At 38.3% G+C, this 21,721-nt stretch overlaps 1 protein-coding gene across 2 annotated transcripts; it reads left to right on the forward strand.

The window, feature by feature from the left end:
* The first annotated feature begins 4,240 nt into the window (after window positions 1–4,240).
* Window positions 4,241–21,028, forward strand: IL18RAP (interleukin 18 receptor accessory protein). Of its 2 annotated transcripts, XM_032441906.1 has the most exons (12): window positions 4,241–4,367; window positions 6,641–6,740; window positions 7,187–7,324; window positions 8,562–8,829; window positions 8,928–9,102; window positions 10,347–10,521; window positions 11,965–12,033; window positions 12,242–12,362; window positions 14,668–14,810; window positions 15,358–15,495; window positions 19,374–19,544; window positions 20,353–21,028. In XM_032441906.1, exons 3-12 carry the CDS (start codon window positions 7,195–7,197, stop codon window positions 20,724–20,726), a joined length of 1,764 nt encoding a protein of 587 aa, XP_032297797.1. In that variant the 5' UTR covers window positions 4,241–4,367; window positions 6,641–6,740; window positions 7,187–7,194; the 3' UTR covers window positions 20,727–21,028. The 2 variants fall into 2 exon arrangements, with proteins under 2 accessions (XP_032297797.1, XP_032297799.1); XM_032441908.1 differs by lacking the exons at window positions 4,241–4,367; window positions 6,641–6,740 and having other exon boundaries at window positions 7,116–7,324.
* The last annotated feature ends 693 nt before the right edge of the window (window positions 21,029–21,721 follow it).

The raw sequence follows: 21,721 nt of genomic DNA on the forward strand, positions 1-21,721 counted from the left end.
CATCACTACCGTGCCCACTAATCTATGTCCCTCAGTGCCACACATGCACATTTCATGAAAACCTTCATGTCTAGCCTAAAAGGTTACTTTAGAACAAATACACACTTAAATTTTCATTTTCTATCATGTTCTCTCAGAGAATTTGAAAAAAAAAAAAAGACTTCTTAAAAATGACTGTGTTCTATCTTGCATGGAAGGTGCAAAGCTTACCCTCATTAAATCTTTTGTATGTTTAATAAAATGTTTCAAGTGTTGCTCTTCTAGTGAGGTGCTCATGGTATAGTTGAAGAGCATTCAGTGTTTTGACAAAGAAAATGTTTTTGCGATTTTTCTGTGATGGTTTTCTGATTTAGTAGCTGTATTTAGATAAGATGCCTGTGCGAAAAAGTATTTACCAGGCTTTCTGCAACTGCCACAAACTACATTAGATACAATATCGAATAACACTCCACAAGAATCTGTTCCAGTTTTGATCAACTCGTGAAGGTTTCCTGTGGTTCAATATTCCAAATTTCCTGAACTTCAGAGAAATCAGGTGCAGAGAGATCTCAGTAGTTTCATTTTTGAGTTTTGCTGTATATGTAATCAGCTCATCAGGGGGATTTGTCTCTTACATTGCACTGTTTCGTCTTCCTTTTGGCCTCTGTAAACGTAATATAGTATGTACAACAAGTGAGGTACACTGCAGTCCAGTGTAATATATTTACTTTGTATTATTTATCAAATTCAAAGTAAAGTTCAGTGCTTTGATGGCCTAAGTTATTTATGGCACAGATTTACAGTTCATTGCTCAATTATTTTGGCAAACACTATAGTTAAATCAGTTCCAGTTGTGTGTTGGAGGTGTTTTAATATGTGGTTACAAAATAATGACCGTACAGTGCAGGGAAATTGTAGCTGCTTTAGGTTTTCTGACTATGGTAAAGGAATGCTGTTCTACAAGTGTATCCAAAACTATCTGTAAAGCTGTACAAATCTGATTTAAAAGATGAGGAAAGAAGGAGAGGAGAGGAGAGGAGAGGAGAGGAGAGGAGAGAAAAGTCAAATATTATGGAGTACTCCTCATTTCTGTAGCCTGATACTCACTTGGAGACTAAAGCGTAAATATTCAGTTCAGCTGTGGAAAAAACGTCTGTCTGTGTGCTGTGGCTTATAATGTCGTATATAAAGAATATTCACATTTATAGTAGTTAAGGAAGATACTGCAAAAATCAATTACAAGGAAGAACTCATAGTTTGGAAATGAAAACTTGGGAGAACTGCAGTGCATTTGCTGATCATTGACAGCTGCCAACATGATGAAGTCAAATGATATAGTGCAAATACTGAGGAAGTGCTGTCACCAAAGTAAGACATTGAGAGATGCAAGACAGAGCCATAAGAATCACTGGGAAAACATGTGAAAGGGCTCAGGAAGCATTTAAATTGTTCAGGCTGACTGGATGAAAGGGAAAAGGAATACGAGTAAAGAAATAAATCCAGGAAGAGAAAAAAAAAACAAACACTAAAAGAAAAAAAAAATCAGTGCTAAAGCACAATGAGTTTCTGCATGAAAACTCTTAATACAGTGGTGGACATCTGTGCCAGGTTTACATTTCTTGGCTTCCAATATGTGGGATACACTGTCAAGAAAGATGTTGCTACCAAAAAATGTTTACCATCAAATTTGAGGTACTAAGCAATCCTTTCTGACTAACAGTGTGAAAGTTTATGAGAAAAAAAGATTTTAAAGGCCTGATTCGTAAGTATATCCTTTGCATTTTTCTTTGCTTTCAGGTGATCTGTTCAATTACCATTGCATCTGTGTGACACTAGTCTTACTGCACACTATTGATTAAGGCAGACTGTACTGTAGTGCAATAGATCTATAGTAGCTAACAAGACTTTCCCTTACTTCACAAGGGAGAAACTGGTGAGTTACCCCACTGCCCCATGAGCCACTCTTGACTGTATGCTATTCCACTGGCCATATAATCCAGTACAAGGTGAACTGAAGTTCAAGTTCAGATGTTGTTCAGACACCTCTGACTGCAGAACCAACACCACTGACACAGGGTAGAAAATAACTGGAGTGGAAAATTTCTTACCCAGTCAGTGTTAACCATAGCTAGGGAGGCGAGGCCGTGGTACATTAACGTGTCAAGCCAGAATAGTACAAGAATAGAAAAGAGACTTAATTCTTCCTACTAGCATAAGATTACATGCCTAGATGGTGAGATGATGATGAGAGGTGCATTTTCCCCTCTGCTTCTTTGCTGACAGAATGCTCAAGCAGAAGTGAGATGAACAAGGTAGGATGTGGACTCCTGCCTTGACGTTCCACAGGGACAGGAATGTATGATCGAGTGTGGAGCCTGAAGTTTCCTCAGGCCGTAGCCTAAAATATGCTGAGTGAGTGAATGAGTGGAGAGGAGGCAGAGAGGGAATTCTGGATTGGTTCCTTTGTAAACATGCTCTATCAGCAAAGGAAAAAAAAAAAAAAAAAAGAAAAAAAAAGAAAAAAAAAGAAAAAAAAAAAAAAAGGAGCCTGATAATTATAGTGTGTGAGGCTTATTTTTAGAATATATGTTACTTTTACAGAAGAGGGTGGGTGAGTTTGGGCAGAGGCTAAGCCAGAATGATGGTATTATTTGACAAGATTTTTATCCAACTGGCAACATTCAAAACTCTAGGTGACTGGTGTTTTATCAAGTGATTGGACTGATCTACTTTATTTTTATTATTATTTATTTTAATAAGCCTGTTAGTACTTGAAGAGTTTGACAGGCTTATATGTCTGGAAGATCTGTATTTGGAAAACAGCCCTCTTCCTGATTATCTGAGCAATGGCTTTACGGACATAGTGAGCATGGTGGTGATGGATCTGCAATTGCACTAGAATATCTTAGATGTCCAGTCTTAATGATGCTATGATTCTGTGATTCTACGAAGGTAGCATGGGCTTTACTTTGTCTGTATTGCATTCCTTAAAGGGGAAAGTAAACTGCTTTCCCCCCCATGCCATCAGAAAGGACACCTTCATAAGGCTCTTCTCCTTAGATTGAAACCTATAACCATTGGAGCCTCTTGTAACTAACAAATCAGACATGTTTTATACTGGGGCAGAACACTGAAGATACTGAAGAAGACAACCACCAAGCTTAATCACCAGCTGTGGAATCTGAGAATACCTGTCTTATACTTCCACATGCTCAGGACCTAACATAACCAAACATTAGTACTGGCTATTGCCTAAAAGAATGTGTCTATTTTTAGGCTGGATGGGGCTCTGAGCAACCTGAATTGAGCTGTGTATGTTCATTGCCGGCGAGCTGGACTATACTGCCTTCGAAGTTTCCTTCTAATTGCCATGATTCCATACTCTCTGAGCAGTGGCAACATTGTATTTACTTGGCGTACCACAGCAGAAAGCCTTTCTTACCTTCTTCTTGTGGAACCCAAATGCAATAGAGTAAATATCCCAAACTGCAGTAAAGAGTGAGTCTCACACAGGGGAAGAGCAAACAAGTCCTGCTGCTCTTGAAATGTCTGGTGCAAGCAGAGACCTCTATATCTCAATGACATCTATTGAAATGATTTTATGCTTTTATGTAGCCCAAGTCAGTATGCAGCCTGTCTTTTAAGGATTTCACAACCTAAAAGGAACCTTGGAAGAGGAGCTGGACCATGTGAGGCTGTATATGCTGAAGTGCTCTGCCTGCCCTGGTAGGTCCAGTGGGGATGTCACACAGCTCGTATTCATCAGGGCTACATTTTTCTTGTTCTGCAAAGCCCCGCTAGGGCTGCCAATAAGGGAGAAATGTGAGGGCACAGGAAGATATTGATAATATGTCACAGCCCTCGTGCATGCAGAAAGCAAATAAGGGCTTGGTGATCTTGAAGGTCTTTTCCAACCTGAGCAATTCTATGTTTCTATGATTCTAAGGTCAGTAAGAACTTGCCTGGTATATTGAATATTATTCTGTACTGTGCAGATATATGGCTGGCTTGAAGATTTTGGAAATTATGTACTATTTTCACCCAGTAGCAGCATTTAGCTAAAAAAAGAAATAAGAAAAAGAAAGGAAAAAGGTACAGTTTCTCCTCTTAAATGAAACAAACTAAAAAGTCCAATGTGTTTTCGAACACAGTGCAAGTAAATGATTTAAAGCTCAGAAAGCTTTGATTTGTTTTAGTAGAGGCAACTCTTTTTTCCCCTGTCTTTTTACAAGAAAATTACCCGGAAACTTTGAACCTAAAGCAATTAAACCGAAAAAGGAAGGGATGATGACACTGAAGTAGAGGAAATTCCTGTAAAGGAAACAGAGACTCAACAGCATTCAGCTAAACCTTACCACAATTTGTACCACGTAGCGTAAGATGTACAGGTAAGATTTTCAGATAGTCTCTTTTTTTATTCTAGATTTTAGTCCATTCCTCTCTTCTGCCCCCTCCCCTCACTTACAGTTGAGTTTGTTTTATTGCCTTTTGATATAAGTTTTTAATTGTTTTAAGTGTTTTTAATTACTTGAGCAAAATAAATAGATACGTAAATAAAACAAAACTTAAAATAAGAAGCATTAGTAAGCAGCTTTACTAGACTACATTTTACTTTATAAGCTCTATGAAGTTTTTCCTTCTCCTGAGTGACGATTTGTAATCTTACATTTAGAATCAAATTATCTTTGCTTTTCTCATGTAAATCTGAAATAGATATTGATAACTCTAAGGCTGAAGTAACTTTCATCAGTTCTATTTTTTTTTTTCTTTTTTCTTTTCTGAGAGTCTTATAGGAGTTAAAACATAGGAAAAGGTATACAGCTCTTATTCTTCTCTTTCACATTGTTTTACCACAGGAAATTACTTTAAAACCACATTAGCCTTCTTTGCATATATGTTGATTTCCAGTGAAATGGCATCCTAAATTGCTAAACTAAGTATATGATAATAGGGACGAACACATGGCTGAAGAAGACAGAGAGGCAGATAATGTTATCCAGGGAAAAACTGCTTTGATTTTCCTGGCAAATACTGACAAGATAAAAGCAAGTCACTGAATATTTTAAGTCTCTAAATCATCTTTAGTCCACCCACAGTGTAAACAAATGTAGATAGTCATTTAAAATTATCCTTTTTCAAGAACCCTCTTCTTTAGGTAATCATTATTTGCTTCAGCTGTGAATTTCCTTCTTCCTATCCAGCACATATACAAGATCACACTTCCTAACCTCACATGCTGTCACGATGGCTCTGCAGTTCTCTAATAAGTGCTAAGTTAGCTGATATGCTTGTTAGTGATGTTCCTTAGTGTGGCTAGCAGAATACAGTAGGGTGCTATGGAAATTGCTGACCAAAGCTATTAAATTCATTAGTTAACCCTCCCTTTCCCACCTCTTCCCACTCATGATAACCTTTTGAACATGACAAGTGGGTTTGTAGCATGGAATCAAACTGGAGAGCACAGACATTATATGTCATTAGCATTATTAAATGCTTAGTGAACAGTCACTTCATATGGTTTTGCTACATATAGACTGCTTATTCCTGATTATGGGCAAATGAGCAGCTGGAAAATCAGCAGTCCCACAGCTTAACTTATAATGGCTTAGTAAATGGGCTGAGGCATGAAAGAGAACTGCAGCTGTCACCAGAGAGGGGCTGAACCATTTTTTTAGGGTGAGGAGAGAAGGGTGTGGTAGGACAGAGTGACAGATGAGTCCACCTCCCTTTGGCAACAGTGACCCATTGCACCCCTGCTCAAGGGAGTTCAGCACTGAATCACAAACAAGGCTCTTGGGTTCTCCGAGCGACTGGCAGCAGTATGCTTTTGTCACATGGACTGGTGGGTGACATAACTGAGAACATCACCTTTGCTTTATACAGAGATACAGCAGTAGTGGATGCTTTGAGAGAGACTCTTATGACTGCCTTAAAACCAGATCCAAGAGAGTCGGGATCAATTCATCTTTATGAAGTGGATAAGACAGTCTTTCTAAAGTTTAGGAGCACTTTCACCCAGTGAAACTCTATCTCTTTATTCAGATTCACTTACTGACTTGGAGTTTCAGTATGTTTTTAAGATGTATACAGGGTAATGACATTTGATAGCTGACAGTTTGTAAGAATGAACCAGGATGGGTTAAAGCAAACAAGTGAACCTACCCTTTATGACCACTGAGTGTAAAAATAGATTGTTCCACTCACTTGTAAGGAATAGAGATGTGTTGAACAGAACAGTGACTAAAGTGCTCCTCTCTATGTGGGGTAGCTTCCTGAAAAAAATGCAGTGTGAGTTCTCCTCATCAAGGCTGCCAACTCATGGTGCCCTCGATAATCCCTTGATGCCTGCCTGTTTGAGTTGTATCTGATTTGCATGAGATGCTCACAGATTAGGGACTAGCCCTTGCCTGACATTTTTTTCCCTCAGGATGACTCAGTGTCTTTCTAGCTACTGTGTAAATGCAGTCACTTTACAGCCCAAAGAGCAAAGAAAAATCCTTGAGGTCTCAATTGCACAACATGAGCATCATGTTTATTTGCTGGGATCCTGAATGAGACACATCAGTCACAGGCGTTTGAGATGTTCCAACTAAATACCCAGATTCAGCCAGGGCTGTTGAAGACAAACAATGGACGGTGTGTTTTCTCTCTATCTCCACAGCTGGTAAGGCTGCGGGACACAGCTCAAGCCTTTGTGCAGTAGAGGCAGAATAATTTCTACAACAGGATTTGGGGTTTCACTTTGATTTGGAGGTTGTAAGGTAAGACCTGGAGTGTTTTGTGGACCTGCTCCCAGATCCTCTGGATTTTAGAAGCTTCCCACTCTCTGCTTGCAAATGGAACAGAACAGAGATGGTACCTAATGATAGTGTGGATGTTGCCCTGTTCTGCAGCTCTCTAAGGCCATTCAAGCACTGTGATGTGGAAGATATTTGTATGCATATCTGTATTATATGTAAGATATATGATGAATATGTCATTGCAAGATATTTTAAAGAGGTTTTGTGTATTCTCACGTACTATTTATCTTGCATTTGTGTGAAATGATATGAGCAGGAGGAGCACTGCAAACCTCACTTTTAAAACAAGCTGTATCTACGCTGTATTGTCTGCTAATGTTCACAGAGCTACACAATGAGACACATATTTAACATCCTGACTTACAATATTATTAATAACAAAAAAAGTCTGCTTTTCTCTTTTACAGAGAGCAAGATGATTCTTAAAGAATCTCGAAACATCTCAGAATACCAACCAAAATTAATAAAGAAGATGGTGCTTACTTTTTACTGGATTCTAGCATTGTTTATCATTGGAACAGAAGTTAGAGGGATTAATTTTCCAGGTAAGAAATCTGCTTTGGTGAGTTTTGGTGGTCATAATGCTTGCTGAAAGCATAGAGAAGCAAATCAACTTCTTGTCATGACTTCATGAGATTTTCCTGCACCAGTTTGTGCCTGTATCAGGCATATGGATGTTTCTAACTTTTCTGAAAGCTTTTTAGGCATTGGTAGTACAGTTGGCTCTGTGTTGGGTGCTAAATTCAGTTCCCCAGTGAAAAGGAAAGGACAAAAATAAAGGAGAATTTCTGGTAATGGAACACATTAATTTATTATTATTATTATTATTATTATTATTATTATTATTATTATTATTATTATTATTATTATTATTATTATTATTTTGTTATTCTTGAAGTCTTTAGCAGCTGGTACAGCCATGGGGGAAGTGGAAAGCAAAGACAGGATGAGATCAATATATTAGAGCTTTCCACCCATACAATCTATCTATCAGGAAGAGCTTAGTCAATTCCACACGCAGAGAGAAATAAAAACTGCAAAGGATTTCCCATGGGGGCACGGGAGGAACCAAAGTGTTTCATGTTTTTCCTTTACTGATATGAACCCACCACCCATCTTTCAGGGGCTACTACATCCTGTCTGCCAGAAGGTCGGTCAGCCTTTGGAGAATTTAGGGTTAGGATGTGTGACCACAGCATTCAGAATCTGAAAATCCATCTGATTTAGACATAGTGACTGAAATGTATGAGGGAAAGATTTGAAAGCAGTGAGATAATAATGAAATGTTTGTCAGTCTTAACTTAACTAGGGAGTGGGGCAGGTAGGCTCTACTTCTTCAGGTTTATCTCACTCCCTTCTCCACTAATCCGAGGGAAGCTGGGATAGATGCACTGTTTTGTTTTTTTCTAACAGAGTTGAGGTTTTACAGATTAGCACCCACATGAAAATCTTTGGTTCACTAAAAATCTTAAGCTATTTTCATGTTAAGCTTTTGAAAAAGGTCTAACAAACATTTGGCAGCTTTTGGACAAACTTTTGAGAACTTTGGACAGTTGGCCACATGAAAAAAAATTATTAGCATGAAGAAAGGGAAAACTGTATTTTTTTTAAATATTCTTTAAAAATTATTTTATTTTATTTTATTTTATTTTATTTTATTTTATTTTATTTTATTTTATTTTATTTTATTTTATTTTATTTTATTTTATTTTATTTTTTTTAGACCTGACGGATATGTGTTCTTTTCAGGTGGTACTGATATTAAATTTTCCTACTTTTCAGGTTGTTTCCATGCAGAGCCTCAAGTACGTTATCGTGCAATTAGTGATGAAGAGTTTGTTTTGCAATGTGCTTTGCCAGATAATGATACTACCAACATTTATAACAACTCAGTTCTAAAGCAACATGAGGTGAAATGGTTCTGGCATCAGAAAGACAAAGGATATATTAAAGCTGTCGAGGAAAACTCTAATGTTACTCTGAAAGGGGATGCACTTTGGTTTAAACCAGTAAGGGAGAATGCTTCTGGAATCTACATCTGTATGATACGGTATGTAATGGGGCAAAGACATAATATTTCTAGGTAAGAATTGATGTATTTATTTTGCTTTTATATTAAAAGTTTAACTTTTTTTATGTATCACTCAGCAAAAAAATCCCATGTCTCAAAATCCTTCTGGAGGTTCATACAAAGGCAGAGGCAAAATGTTCGGGCTATGGTACAAATACACTGTATCTTCTTGCTGACAATGGGAATTCAATAGCTTGTCAAGGGACAAAATGCTACAACCATATAAAGAAAGCGGATGTAAGGTGGTACAAGGTAAGTGTCAGTCTTTTAAGTATTCAGAAGTGCAGTGGAGGTATAGAATTTGGCATAGTTTCCTTTCAACTAATTGTAGTAACTGAGAATCAAAATTGGTTATTTACAAAATTGACTCTGCTGAAATATAAAATGTTAAAGTTTTGTTTTGATTTTAAATTCTGAAAATATCAAATGTATGAAAGAAAAATAATTGGCTTTTTTAGAAACAAATTTATTTTAATATTAATATAGCAAATTGTTCTTTCAGACACCTGTTTCTAATGAAAGACCATCCCACAGAGAAATTACTGACTTAGTCTTTTTCAAATGACTTCTAAATTACCTGCAAGCTAAAAATTATTCCTACTTTGTCTGTAAGAATTGTAAAATGCTATAGAATTATAGAGTCATAAATCACCAAGGTTGGAAAAGACCTACAAGATCATCCAGTCCAACCATCCACCTGTCACCAATAGTTCTCACTAAAGTGAGATAATACTATAGTCACTAGTAATCATATACTATATTCACAAATAGTTCTATCTAAACTCATACTATATAAGCAAACAAAAAAGACCGAAAATTCAATTGTTCATTCTACTACCTGGTACTATTTACAGTACTTATCCATCAAACAAAATGATTGTCCAGTCAAAGCTACTCTTCATTTACTTACAAGCTTTATATGAGGTATGTCTTTGCTTCATTTGTCCTAAGGAAATTTCCTTATACCCATAGAGATTTTACCTAAACTAAACTGTGATAATGAGGGGCACTTTTCAAAAACCAGTATTCTTCCGTTTGAAAATAGTGACAATTGATACAATCCCATACAATCCAAAACCATATTTTTTTTTTCCTATAACAGGTCATGGAGCTCTTTTCAAAGCAATTTATTTACAAAAATAAAAACACCTATTCTATAAATGTACAAAACAGTGATCCTTTTCTTTGACCTTTGGTAATGTGAATTTAATTTATACTTAGATTCACTGTTTTGCATTTTTCTCAGCAGCCACAAATGTAAGGGCTTTCTCTGTTTGTTTGTTGTTTTGTTTTATAGGTGCTGATATTCACATATTACAGCCCACAATTTTTTAAAATGTAAATAGCAAAAGTTTTTGTTTTCTATGAAAAGAGTATGACTTAACTCTAATGTCATGGCAATTCCATCCAAATACCTTATAATATAGTTGGACAGCAACAGTGACAACAACAATAAAAAATCATCGAATTCTTTGATATTATTTTATTGTTGTTAGGATGGCCGTCAGTTAGAATACAGGAAAACCAGGAAAAGCCTAAAGCTTGTGGATAGTGAAATCTATTTGAAAACAACATATGTTCTAGATGCTGGAATATACGTATGTGATTATACCATGTTTGACAACACTACTCAGTGGATAATGAGAACAGCAGTTACAGTAGAAGTCATTGGTGAGTAGTTGTAACTATGTATAAAATACTTCAAAAGTATGTTTTCTCTTTTCTTTATATTTTGTTCAGGATCTTGTTCTGACAAATTACAAACTAGACTAGCTTCACTTTCATTAGAACTCACTTCAAAGTCTTCTGAGGACATTTCTGGACAGAGACTAGGACCTTTGGTGTTTAGTAAAAAAATTACTAATGCTATAGATGTCAAGATCTCATTCTGCCTTGATTCCTAACAGCGGTAATCAAATCTACACAAGGATTTAAATCACTTAATCAGAGAGTAGAATTCATGGAACCTCTACTGGTGCCAGTGTTTTCCACTCACTGTATGTGCAATGTCAGAAAGATATTTGAGTACCTGTCATGGGCACAGGTAAATCTAGAGGGAAGAATGCTAATTTTGCTTGTCAGCTGTGGAGTATAACACTGTATCTCAGTCCTACATGTGTTCCTGAAGTGGTGGCTTGAGTTAAAGTATGAGTTAGAGAATCCTCTATTGGGATGACATGGTGATTTCTTCTGCAGTGCATGAGATCTTCATTTTTTTTCACTCAAAAATGGTGATATGGCATTTAGTGTCTGAGGAAATATGGGACCTGAGAGCAATCTAACTAACAACAAAGACAACAATGGTCTTTGTTTTTGCATGCTCTCTGGGAACAGCATCACTGTCACTATGATCTGTTCTTTCAGGCCTTGTCTTTTAGTCTGGAATATTACTGTCCAGCGATGTATGTAGCTGCATCTATTTTGTGTCCAGAAGTAGATGGGTTGCACCTTTCTCTGCTTCAGTGTAGTTAAAAGTTAAAAAAAAAAAAAAAAAAAAAAAAAAAAAAAAGTGTTTATGTGGCAACATTTCAACATTTCCTGTAGTATGGGACTTCCCTAGAATATCAGAGCTGTGACTTTTAGGCCCTTCATACCACTTTCTCACAGCCTGGGTAATTGTTTATCACATTGCACAAACTGGGTGCCATTATCCATACTCTTTGTCAACTCTTAGAAAAAAGACCTGACAACATGGTATTTTAATGCAAGTACCTGTGCTGTGTAAAGTGTAAATAAGGAGTTAGTGTGCAATATGCATGCTTAGTGGATGTGGAATGGAACTTGACAGGGAACTCGTGTGGGGATTGGGTCCCACAGGGGGGGGTTTGCAAAAGGGATCCTTGTTTCTGAATCCTAAATAACCTCAGGTGCAGTGCAATGCTGAGCTCCCCAGTTCAACTACTGACATAGCAGTTTAAGTAGCTATGTAAGTCTTGTAGACAAAGCTTTCGTACTGTGAGCTCTCAGACAGCTTAACAACCATAAATCATACTCTTGGACTGTGATGTCAGATTTCTACCTAACATCGGAAAAAGATAAACCTTTGAAATGTTTTCTCTGGTCTTTGCCATTGACAGTAGCACTAGTTATTAATAGCAGTCCTGTTAATTGCAGCAAAAAACACTATCCATCCACCAAACATCTTGTATCCCAGTGGTGTGGCGATCCTTGAAGCAGAGCTTGGTAAGTTTATTCTTTTTCTGACAGTGAAAGAAAATGTTCAAATGAGTTAATTGTAGATGGTGATAGACCTTGATAAACAAAATAGCTTTGCTCTCTTGAGTATGAGAATTTTCTATGACTTTTATATATTTTACATATCCCAGATTATTAAAGAGAAAAACATTCCAGTGACCTGCATGCATGCTTTTCCTATATTAACTTGTCTCAGGAAAGCCCCTTGAACTGGAATGCCGTGTACAGTTTGGGTTCGAAAGAGATCCTCATCAGAAAGTAATATGGAAAAGAGACAACAAAGAAAATATGAATGAGAAACTGAACCAGGAAACAGGGTAAGAAAGAAACACAGTAGTAGTGTTACGCTGTTGGCAACTGTAAAAATCTTTCTACAAGAGCTTTACTGAATATGTAATTTTACTGAAGGGTGCTCAGAACTATCCTTTGATATGTTACTGTGTCTATCCATGAGCACATTTACATATAGAAGCACACATTCAAATTATGATATGGCCATAAATTGAAGAACTCAATGTTTTCTGTGTAGTATTAACTCTTTTTCCTAAAGCTTTATCTCACAGGGAATTTCAGCATGAATCCTCCCCTGTGCCTGCATCAGCTGTGTGCTCCCTCTGTTGCGGCTTGCTTACAATTCATTCTGTCTCTCTGAAAGCTGTCTCCAAGCGGAAAATAAACCAGATCCAGTGAAACAGAGCTGTAGACTAGTTCTCTATGACATAGAAATGAGTTTGTGTACCTCAAAAGTTGGGCTGTTTTTATTGAGCTATGTGCATTAGGTCAGCCTGAGGGTGTGCAGAAATACATTTCAGGGCTCTGCAAGTCTTGCTTGGCAAGAATTAACCAGACTCCATAGAGAGGTGACATATAGGGGAAAGGTTTCCTATGACCTTGAGGAATGGAATGGAATGGAATGGAATGGAATAGAATAGAATAGAATAGAATAGAATAGAATAGAATAGAATAGAATAGAATAGAATAGAATAGAATAGAATAGAACAGAGCAGAATAGAATAGAACAGAGCAGAATAGTTAATTAGAAGGAACTTTCGAAGACCAGTAAATCCTATTGCCTGACCACATCAGGATTAACCAAAAATGAAAGGATGTTATTGAGGGCATTATCCAAATGCCTCTTGAACACAAACAGCCATGAGGCATGAACCATTTCTCTAGGAAATCTGTTCCAGTGTTTGAGCTCTCTTAAAGTAAAGAAATTGTTCCTAATGACTAGCTTGACAACCCCTTTGTGCCATTTCCCTTCTTCCATCAGTTGTCAGGAGCAGAGCCCAGCATCTCTGTCTCCTTCCTTTGGTGTAGGGAACCTGCTTTGGCAGGGGGGTTGGATTCGTTGATCTCTAGAGGTCTCTTCCAACCCCTACAAGTCTGTGATTCTGTGATTGCTCTCCTCAGGGTGCTGCAGAGAGCAGTGAGGTCACCTCTTGGCCTCCTTTTCTCCAAACTGCACAGCCTAGTGCACTTAGCCTCTCCTCACAGGACATACCTTCAGCCCTGCTACCAGCTTTGGTGTCCTCTTCTGGGCACTTTCAAAGATGTTAACAAGAATGGCATACAATACACAAGATAAGTCTGCACCAACCCTAATATGTAACAGGAGAGACACTTATTACTGGCTGGCTATACTGTACCTAATATATGCTAAAATACTGTTATCCTCTTGGCTACTGTTAAGCCTACTGTCAATTGGGACAACTCAAATTGTCTCCGTGCCTCCCTTTCCTTCCTGTATTTTCCTGTCTCATTCAGTTATACGGTGTCCAACTTGGGCAAGAAATCTAGTGGAGGCAATACAAGCATATCTTTTTACTAGTCAGTTCTGAGCCATAGAATCAAAGAATCACAGAAAAAAACATTCTCAACAGATCTTTAGTACATGTTGAATCCTCAAATTAAGTGTCCATAATCATGCCCATGACTATTGGGTTAGTGGAGGTAGTTCATATTGTCATATTGGCACACTGGCCAGCAGTGGTATGACATGAGGCCTACATGAGATGACCCATAGACACCTGTACTGTGGTTTCCAAAGAGAAACACTGAGACTCAGAAACACTGGGTGTTCTAAGAGTGCCTCAAAGGCACTCTTTTGTTCCTTTTTCATTTTCTGTTCTCCAATTCCTCATTTTTGCTTTATTCTATTTGTCTGTCCTGTCCTCGTGATTTTATCCCTTGGAAAGAGATGGTGCTTTTCCATCTTTTTGCCCAGCTTGTAGTCTCTTAGGGCTCTTTTTTGAAGCTTAATTTCTCTACATTTATCCTGGGGGAATATTCAAAATCTTAGGAAATTTCAAATTCTTATGGAAGTCAAAAAGACCTACATATTTAAAACTAAGCAAGATATTAATTATTGTGCTGAGCTGATGAAATAAGAATAAACTTTTCAGTCTGTAGACCTTTGATGTCATTATCTTCTTATGATGCAAGTAAAACACAAATGGGAGCTCCAAACCAGAGATTTGCATCTCTGTTAAAACTTCAAGTAAAATGTTCAGACGTTTCTAAGATCTTCTTTCTCTGTATTTGAGATGTTTAGTGATTGTATGAATGAACTGCAAAGGTGTCATGCAAATATATGCTTTTTCTCTTCGATGTTTGTCCAAGATGTTTAAAGGGACATGCACTTTATCATGTTGTTAAACTGGAAGAAGTTACTGAGCGGGACCTAAGAAGCAACTTCATCTGCTTTGCTCAAAATTCTGTGGGGAATGCTACTGCTGTGATCCAACTGAAAAAAAAACAGAGAGGTAAGAGCAGATGGAGGACTGCTTGCCCTTACAGATTTTCATAGGATGTTTCTGTTTTCCCAATCCTTAGCATGCATTTTTATTCTGTACCTGATATGAATACGGCAGCTTTTCAAGCAAAGGCCAAAAAGTGAAGCAGTGTGGAAATTAAGCCACTCTCTCATTTGAACCATAGCTCACAGTGGACATTCGTCACCAAGGTGGCATAGGAAGTCTCCAGCAGGATTCTGCATGCAGCTATGTGTATAGTTTCCATCTTAAGCAATTATCATTTTCTGCCCTGATTATAATAATAATGAGAGTATAGTAGACCATTTTCTCTGTACCTTTCATCTCATACTAACAGGGAGATGCAGTTCAAGCATGATCCCTAGTAGTAGACTGAAACACTGTACTGAAATTTGCAGCTAAATGCATTCTTGACTTCTGTAAAGTTTGCTAGAAGGGAAGGAATGAAGACTGTGAGCTAGTTTGTCTCCTTTTGTGAACTGAGCTTTTTATCTAAGTTGGAAAGTCTGACTTATGATAAACCCTTTTCTTTCTACAGTGTTTTTCTTGTATGTACTGTGCAGCGCCATTTCTATTCTCTTTGCATTCCTTTTGAGCACTGCCTTTATTTACCAGCACTGGGTTGAAATAGTGCTAATTTACAGAAGCTATATGGTCCACAATGAAACTACAGGAGGTAAGAAACAGTATAACAATACTATTCTCCAATTTTCCTATTGCCTTTTGTTCTTTGAGTTAATCTGGTGTGTACTAATTCCTTAATTCAGTTCTCTTAATGACCCTGTTCTGAAGCTCTGCGGAAAAGGACCTGAGGGTCCTGGTGGATACCAGGTTGAACACAAGTCAACTACGTGCTGTAGATGTTAAGAATGCTAACAATGCTAACAGTATTCTTGGCTGCATTCAGCAAATTATTCTAGCTTGTCAAGAGTTGATCTTTCTGCTTCACTCAGCTTTGGTGAAGCCTTACCTGGAGCACCGTGTCCAGTTCTGGCCCAGTATAAGAGAGACATGGATGTACTGGAGAGAGTCCAATGGAGGGTCACAAAGATGATCAAAGGAGTAGGTTATCCTATGAGGAGAGGCTGAGAGATCTGGACCTGTTCAGTCTGGAGAAGAGGCAGCTCAGGGAGATCTCATCAATGTGTACAAATACTTGAGAGTAGGGTGCACAGAGGTTGAAGGTAATCTCTTTTCAGTGGTGTCCAGTGCCAGGACAAGAGGCCATGGGCACAAACTGAAGCACAGGAAATTCCCTATGAATACAGGGCGGCACTTCTGTGCTGTGCGGATAACAGAGCACTGGCACAGGCTGCCCAGGGGATCTGCTTCTTGGAGACCGAGCCAGAAGTTGCCTGGCAATGGTCCTGGGGACTCTGCTATGAATGGCTCTGCTGGAGAGGAGTTGGGCCAGAGGAACACAGGGGGCCCTGCCAGCCTCAGTCATCCTGTGGTTCCGTGAAATAAGATAATGAGGAACACAAACTTAGTGCACTTTGGGGCAGTTTTTCCTTTCTGAAAGATAGGTTGTCTATCATGATTTTACATCAGTGATCAACTTTTCCAAATTTCAAGTTTCTGTAGTAGCATTGCCACGTCATCTCAGCTAAAATGAGCCTCCAACATATTACGCAGTAAATAATGTATCAGAAATCACAGTGCCTACTTCAATGAATTCAGCATTTGATTTTTTTTAAGTGGATTTAAATATATCTGATAGAAATTACCCAAGGAAATTTTTAAAAAAATCCTTTAGTCTTGATGCATGTTGAGATATACAATATGCGAGTTTACTTTTGTGTTTCCATAGATGTATTTCAATTATGTATGAAATATTTATCTATGTATCTATAAATACATACACGGTGAAACAATTGACTGCCTTTTCGGAAAGTATTGTTGCAAGCTCTAGGACAACTATCAAAAGTGATTTGGGAAATCACTTAAAATTTCCCCTCTGCTTGGTAGTTGATTGATTTAAGAACCTCTGGAAAGTCCCCATAGACCTGATGACATTTGTCAGTAGGACAAAGGCAGACCTGTCAAGATTTGTACATTGAAGTTTAAGACACCTCTGGATCTCTTGCGCCTTCTGTCCTTCTTACTCCTTAACTCCTGGGTACTGCATGTGCACAGCCCCATTTACAGCAAGTTGGGCATAAAGTGTGCAGACTAGCTATGCCTTTCCAGTAAGTTTTATGCCCAAAGATGACTCTCCCCAAAGGTGTTCCCAGCTGTAGGATTATGTCCTTCTCACTTCGTGTGGATGCGTATCGATTTACTTGAGATTTGAAACGGCTTGCTCATAAAGCAACAAAGCAAAAATTTGATGTCATTTTGCCATTTCTTCCTTTGCATCATTCCTTCTTTCCCACTTAGCACAGCATGAGAAAATTGCAGAACCACATAAGCTGGTAGGGGCCCTGGAAGTCATTTGATTACAGATAATGCTGAAAGCAGAAGCAGCCTAGTCTGAATGGCTCAAGACCTTGTTCAACCAAATTTTGCATACCTCCAAGGGTAGAGAATTTGCAACCTTTCAGAACAACCTGCTTCAGTTCTTGACCATTTTTTTGCAGTGAAAAGGTTTTTTTACTAACTTCTAATGAGGATTTTCTTTATTGTAGCTTCTGTCTGTAGCCTTCTCTGCTATCACTGTGCTCCTCAAGGAAATCTCTCCATCATCGCTGTACCCTTTCATTAGCTAGCTAAAAACAGCAGTGAGCTCATCCTTTATCTCACACCTTTCTAACCCTTGGACTTCCTTCATAGATAATTAAGATAAACTTATTAAAAATCTTGCCTCTCCCACAGGGAGAAAGAAGCAGTGAAGAAGCTGGGGAATTAATATTTATAGACACGCTTTACAGTAATTTTGTTTAACTAACATCATTTGCAACATTGTGAGCATCTGAAACATATGTCTCAAAAGATTCTCAGGGTGCAGCTATTCTCCTGTACTGTTCTGGAGGGGAAAAAAAAGCCAAATTGTACTTACTATGTATGCATTTTTAACTTGTTATTACAGCAGTGATGCTAAAAAGAAAAAAAAGCAAAAACCATGATGTATTTATCATTGGTGGTTGTCTAGTAAGATTTCAGTGACCTCTATGGGTGAAATGAGGAATATCTGGCTTGTTTTGTGAAGGATTTATTGTCATTTAAAAGTAGTGTGCAGAGGACCTTCAGATCAGGACACAGCTGAACATTTCAGCTAAACCAGTCTAGTGACACACTGCCCCACCTCCGAGCCATGAGTGTTTGCTGTTGCTGATTCACTCTTTTGGGCCTACATTGGCTCAACATAGCAGTAAAATAGTAGAATTCAGAATGTTAGCATGGAAGGGTAAGATTCAGTACTGTTACCTAGGTGGCTGTGTAGGGGTTAGATGTCTCAGTTCCCATTCTATGGAATGTGATCAATATGGTGAAATCTAGAGAACTTCTCAGCTGACTCTGAAGAAACACCCTATGCTGAACAACTGAATTACTTTCTAGTTTCTCTTGATTATATTGATATGTAACATGAGTCAATTGATTAAATAAAAAGATATCTGCTGTCATTTGACTCGCCTGAGGATATCCTGTTCCAAAACATTAGGGCCCCCAATAGCGCCCATGTAAAATGTGGCTGACTCATCAACCAATGTTAGGGCATCTCGAATGGCATTAGGAGCATTCTTATTCATGTTGTACTGAGATCAGTGTGCCTTTTGCATCATGAGCAACTTCTTATGTTCTCTTTCATCTTCCTTCAAGTGCAGTACAAATTTCGTTTAGCAAACAGATTTCTTTTGTTTTATTCTTAGGAATGGTTAAAATTTGGGTCACCAATTTGGTACCAGAATGTTTTGGAGCTGAGAGTTTGCTATATATTCAGCAGCTGCACTTTGCAAACATCCTTTTAACAAGACTGGAACAAAGTTCAGAAGCTGGATGGTACTCTGTTTCTGAGCTCGTATTTGAATCAGATTTAGTCTTTGCTACTTCCACCTTTCTCTCTGATTAGAAACATAGCAGTGTATGAAAACAGTGTATCTTTCACAACAACTAATGTCCATGAGCATTGCTCCTCCCAGCTTTTTAAAATAAAATTCACTATGTTTATAAAGTAGGTTGTGCATTTGTGACTATCTTTGTACTCAGCATTTGGATGAATGACGGAAAAGGTTGGGAAAAATTCCCTGGAGCATGGAATTTGCCTGGGAGGTGCCAAATCTTCCACTGGTTAAAACCAGTATATATGTGTAAAAATACAGAAAAATAAGGTGCCTATTTTAAACCTTCTTGCACTGGTCATCTGAAATATCCTCATTTACTTTGGTAGCTATGTCTACAGAGAAGACAGTGGAGAGACAGGCTTGGCTTTGCATAACTGAATTGCTGTGCTTCATGATTGCTTTACAAGTTTCAAGTTGTGTTGGGTCTGCTTGAATAGGAAGCAAGTGTATAGAACAGAAATGGAAATGCTGCATTAAGAGGCATACAAGAGGAATAGTTTGGACACCTGTTAATGTATGCTGCGTTACTTATGTATGTATTTATTTCTTTTAGATGGCAAAGAGTTTGATGCCTTTGTGTCCTATGCAAAAACAGACTCTCCTGAAAGTGACTCTGCTCTTATTAGTGAGGAAAAATTTGCCCTGGAGATCCTTCCAGACATGCTTGAAAACAAATATGGATACAAGTTATGCATTCTTGAAAGAGATATTCTTCCAGGAGGAGGTAAGGTTCCTGTGGTTGGTAGAAAGTCTTCAGTTCCTTATAAATTTTTCTTCTTTCCTAAAAATCTTGTGCACTTGTTCAACAAATGATATGTTTTCGCATCAGAGTTTCTGCTCATATCTTGCCATGTTTGATCTTTTTACCTGGTCCCTGCAACCAAGGAATGTATATATTTGAGTATGACTGCTGAGGAGGCACAAGGCAGTCTGGTCTGGTGGTTGGCAACCCTGCACATAGCAGGGGGGTTGAAACTAGATAAGCATTATGGTCCTTTTCAACCCATTCCATTCCATTCCATTCCATTCCATTCCATTCCATTCCATTCCATTCCATTCCATTCCATTCCATTCTGAGGTACATGGATGAGACAAAACTTCTCATTCTTCTCATCCTTCACATCCTGCCTTCACAGTCAGGGTCCATTCTGTGAAAAGAAGACCCTGAATTTTTCAGTAGTTACTTTCTGACTCACCTTGATCAGTGCCATTGGCAATAATTGGAAGTCCTCAGTACCTCTCTGTGTGAGAGATAGAGACAAATCCAAGTGTCCTTAGAGAACTTGCTTGAATGTACTGTGGTTGTGACCTCAGCTGTGCCCTCCACCTTTTGAGCATCCAGTTATGTACTCAAGGTTGTGTAAGAATGGCAGAGATACGTTCTGATCATGAATGATTTTAAGGTTGATGTGGTTGCTTAGCACTTTTATATTCACTTTTCTGTATTTCTGGTGATTATCCATCATTAAATGAACTAATTATGATAAAAAGTCGAATTCACTTTGCAATAACAATTGTAATTTCTTCTCCAGCATACACAGATGAAGTTGTTACAGCTATTAGACAAAGTAGAAGAACAATAATTATTCTGAGCCCAGCCTATGTCAGTGGACCAAACATCTTTGAACTGCAAGCAGCAGTGAACTGTGCATTGGAAGACAAAAAGATCAAGTTGGTTTTAATAAAGTTCCAGGCTTTCCAAGAGCCAGAGACTTTGCCTCCAGTAGTTAAGAAGGCTCTTCGGATTTTACCAGTCATTACTTGGAAGCCTTCTATTTCTACTGCTCCAAACAAGAAGTTCTGGAAATACATGCACTACCACATGCCTGTGAATACCACAAAGGTGTTGGGAAATTGCAGCCTAAAAGGCTTTTTCCAAAGGTTATTCAGCCTGGTACATCGATAGCATAAATTTCACAGAGGAATGACTGCTATCTCAAGAGTTAATGAAGTTAAACACCATGTATTACATCAGCAGAGTACTCTGAACTGTCACTTGAGCCAGCAATGGCTCACTCTAGAACAGTAAGAAGGGCTGCAGAGCAAATGTGCACACAGCAAAACTATGTGGCACTTCACACAAGTGTACATGTAAACTACCTTTAGTAAATTATTATTAGGATATTAATTACGTTGTTTTGCTATGATGTTGAGACGTGAATGTTTTTTTCTTTGCACACTTTTTCTGTTGATGTGTTTTTATACTTTTTTCAAAAAAAAAAAACAACAAAAAAAACCCAACAAAACAAAACAAAACAAACAAACAAACAAAAACAATTAAAAAAAGGAACTCCTGAGAAATCTTGTCGTTTAATTTTTTCTGGAGTTCAAACAGTAGGACAAATCTAAGCCCTATATATGAGTTACCTCTTCCTTGGAGGATACCAAGAATCTTAGAATCATAGAATCATAGTATCACCAAGGTTTTATAAGACCTAAAAGATCATCCAGTCCAACCATTCACCTATTACCAATAGCTCCCACTAAACCATGTCCCTCAACACAACATTCCACTCGTTCCTTGAACACACCCAGGGTCAGTGACTCCACCACCTCCCTGGGCAGTTCATTCCAGTGCCTGACCACCCTTTCTGAGAAGTAATACTTCCTAATGTCCAGCTTGAATCTCCCCTGCCGTAGCTTGAAACCATTCCCTCTGGTCCAATCACTAATGACACAAGAGAAGAAGCCGACCTCCAGGTCACTACAACCTCCCTTCAGGTAGTTATAGAGAGCAATAAGGTCTCCCCTGAGCCTCCTCTTCTCCAGGCTGAACATTCCCAGCTCCTCCAGCCTCTCCTCATACGGCTTGTGTTCCAGACCCCTCACCAGCTTGTTGCCCTCCTTTGAACTCGTTCCAGGGCCTCAATGAAAGCTCTGGGAGGCTCCCACATCTAGGAA

Source organism: Coturnix japonica, chromosome 1 (assembly GCF_001577835.2).
Source record: "Coturnix japonica isolate 7356 chromosome 1, Coturnix japonica 2.1, whole genome shotgun sequence".
Lineage (NCBI taxonomy): Eukaryota > Metazoa > Chordata > Aves > Galliformes > Phasianidae > Coturnix > Coturnix japonica.

What these genes read in the sequence shown, in the direction of transcription:
- IL18RAP (XM_032441906.1), top strand. Translation starts at nt 7,195, where the DNA reads ATGATTCTTAAAGAATCTCGAAACATCTCAGAATACCAACCAAAATTA. An exon ending in ATCTACATCTGTATGATACG is followed by an intron (nt 8,830 to 8,927) that starts GTATGTAATGGG and finishes TGTATCACTCAG; the next exon opens with CAAAAAAATCCCATGTCTCA. An exon ending in ACTGAAAAAAAAACAGAGAG is followed by an intron (nt 14,811 to 15,357) that starts GTAAGAGCAGAT and finishes TTCTTTCTACAG; the next exon opens with TGTTTTTCTTGTATGTACTG.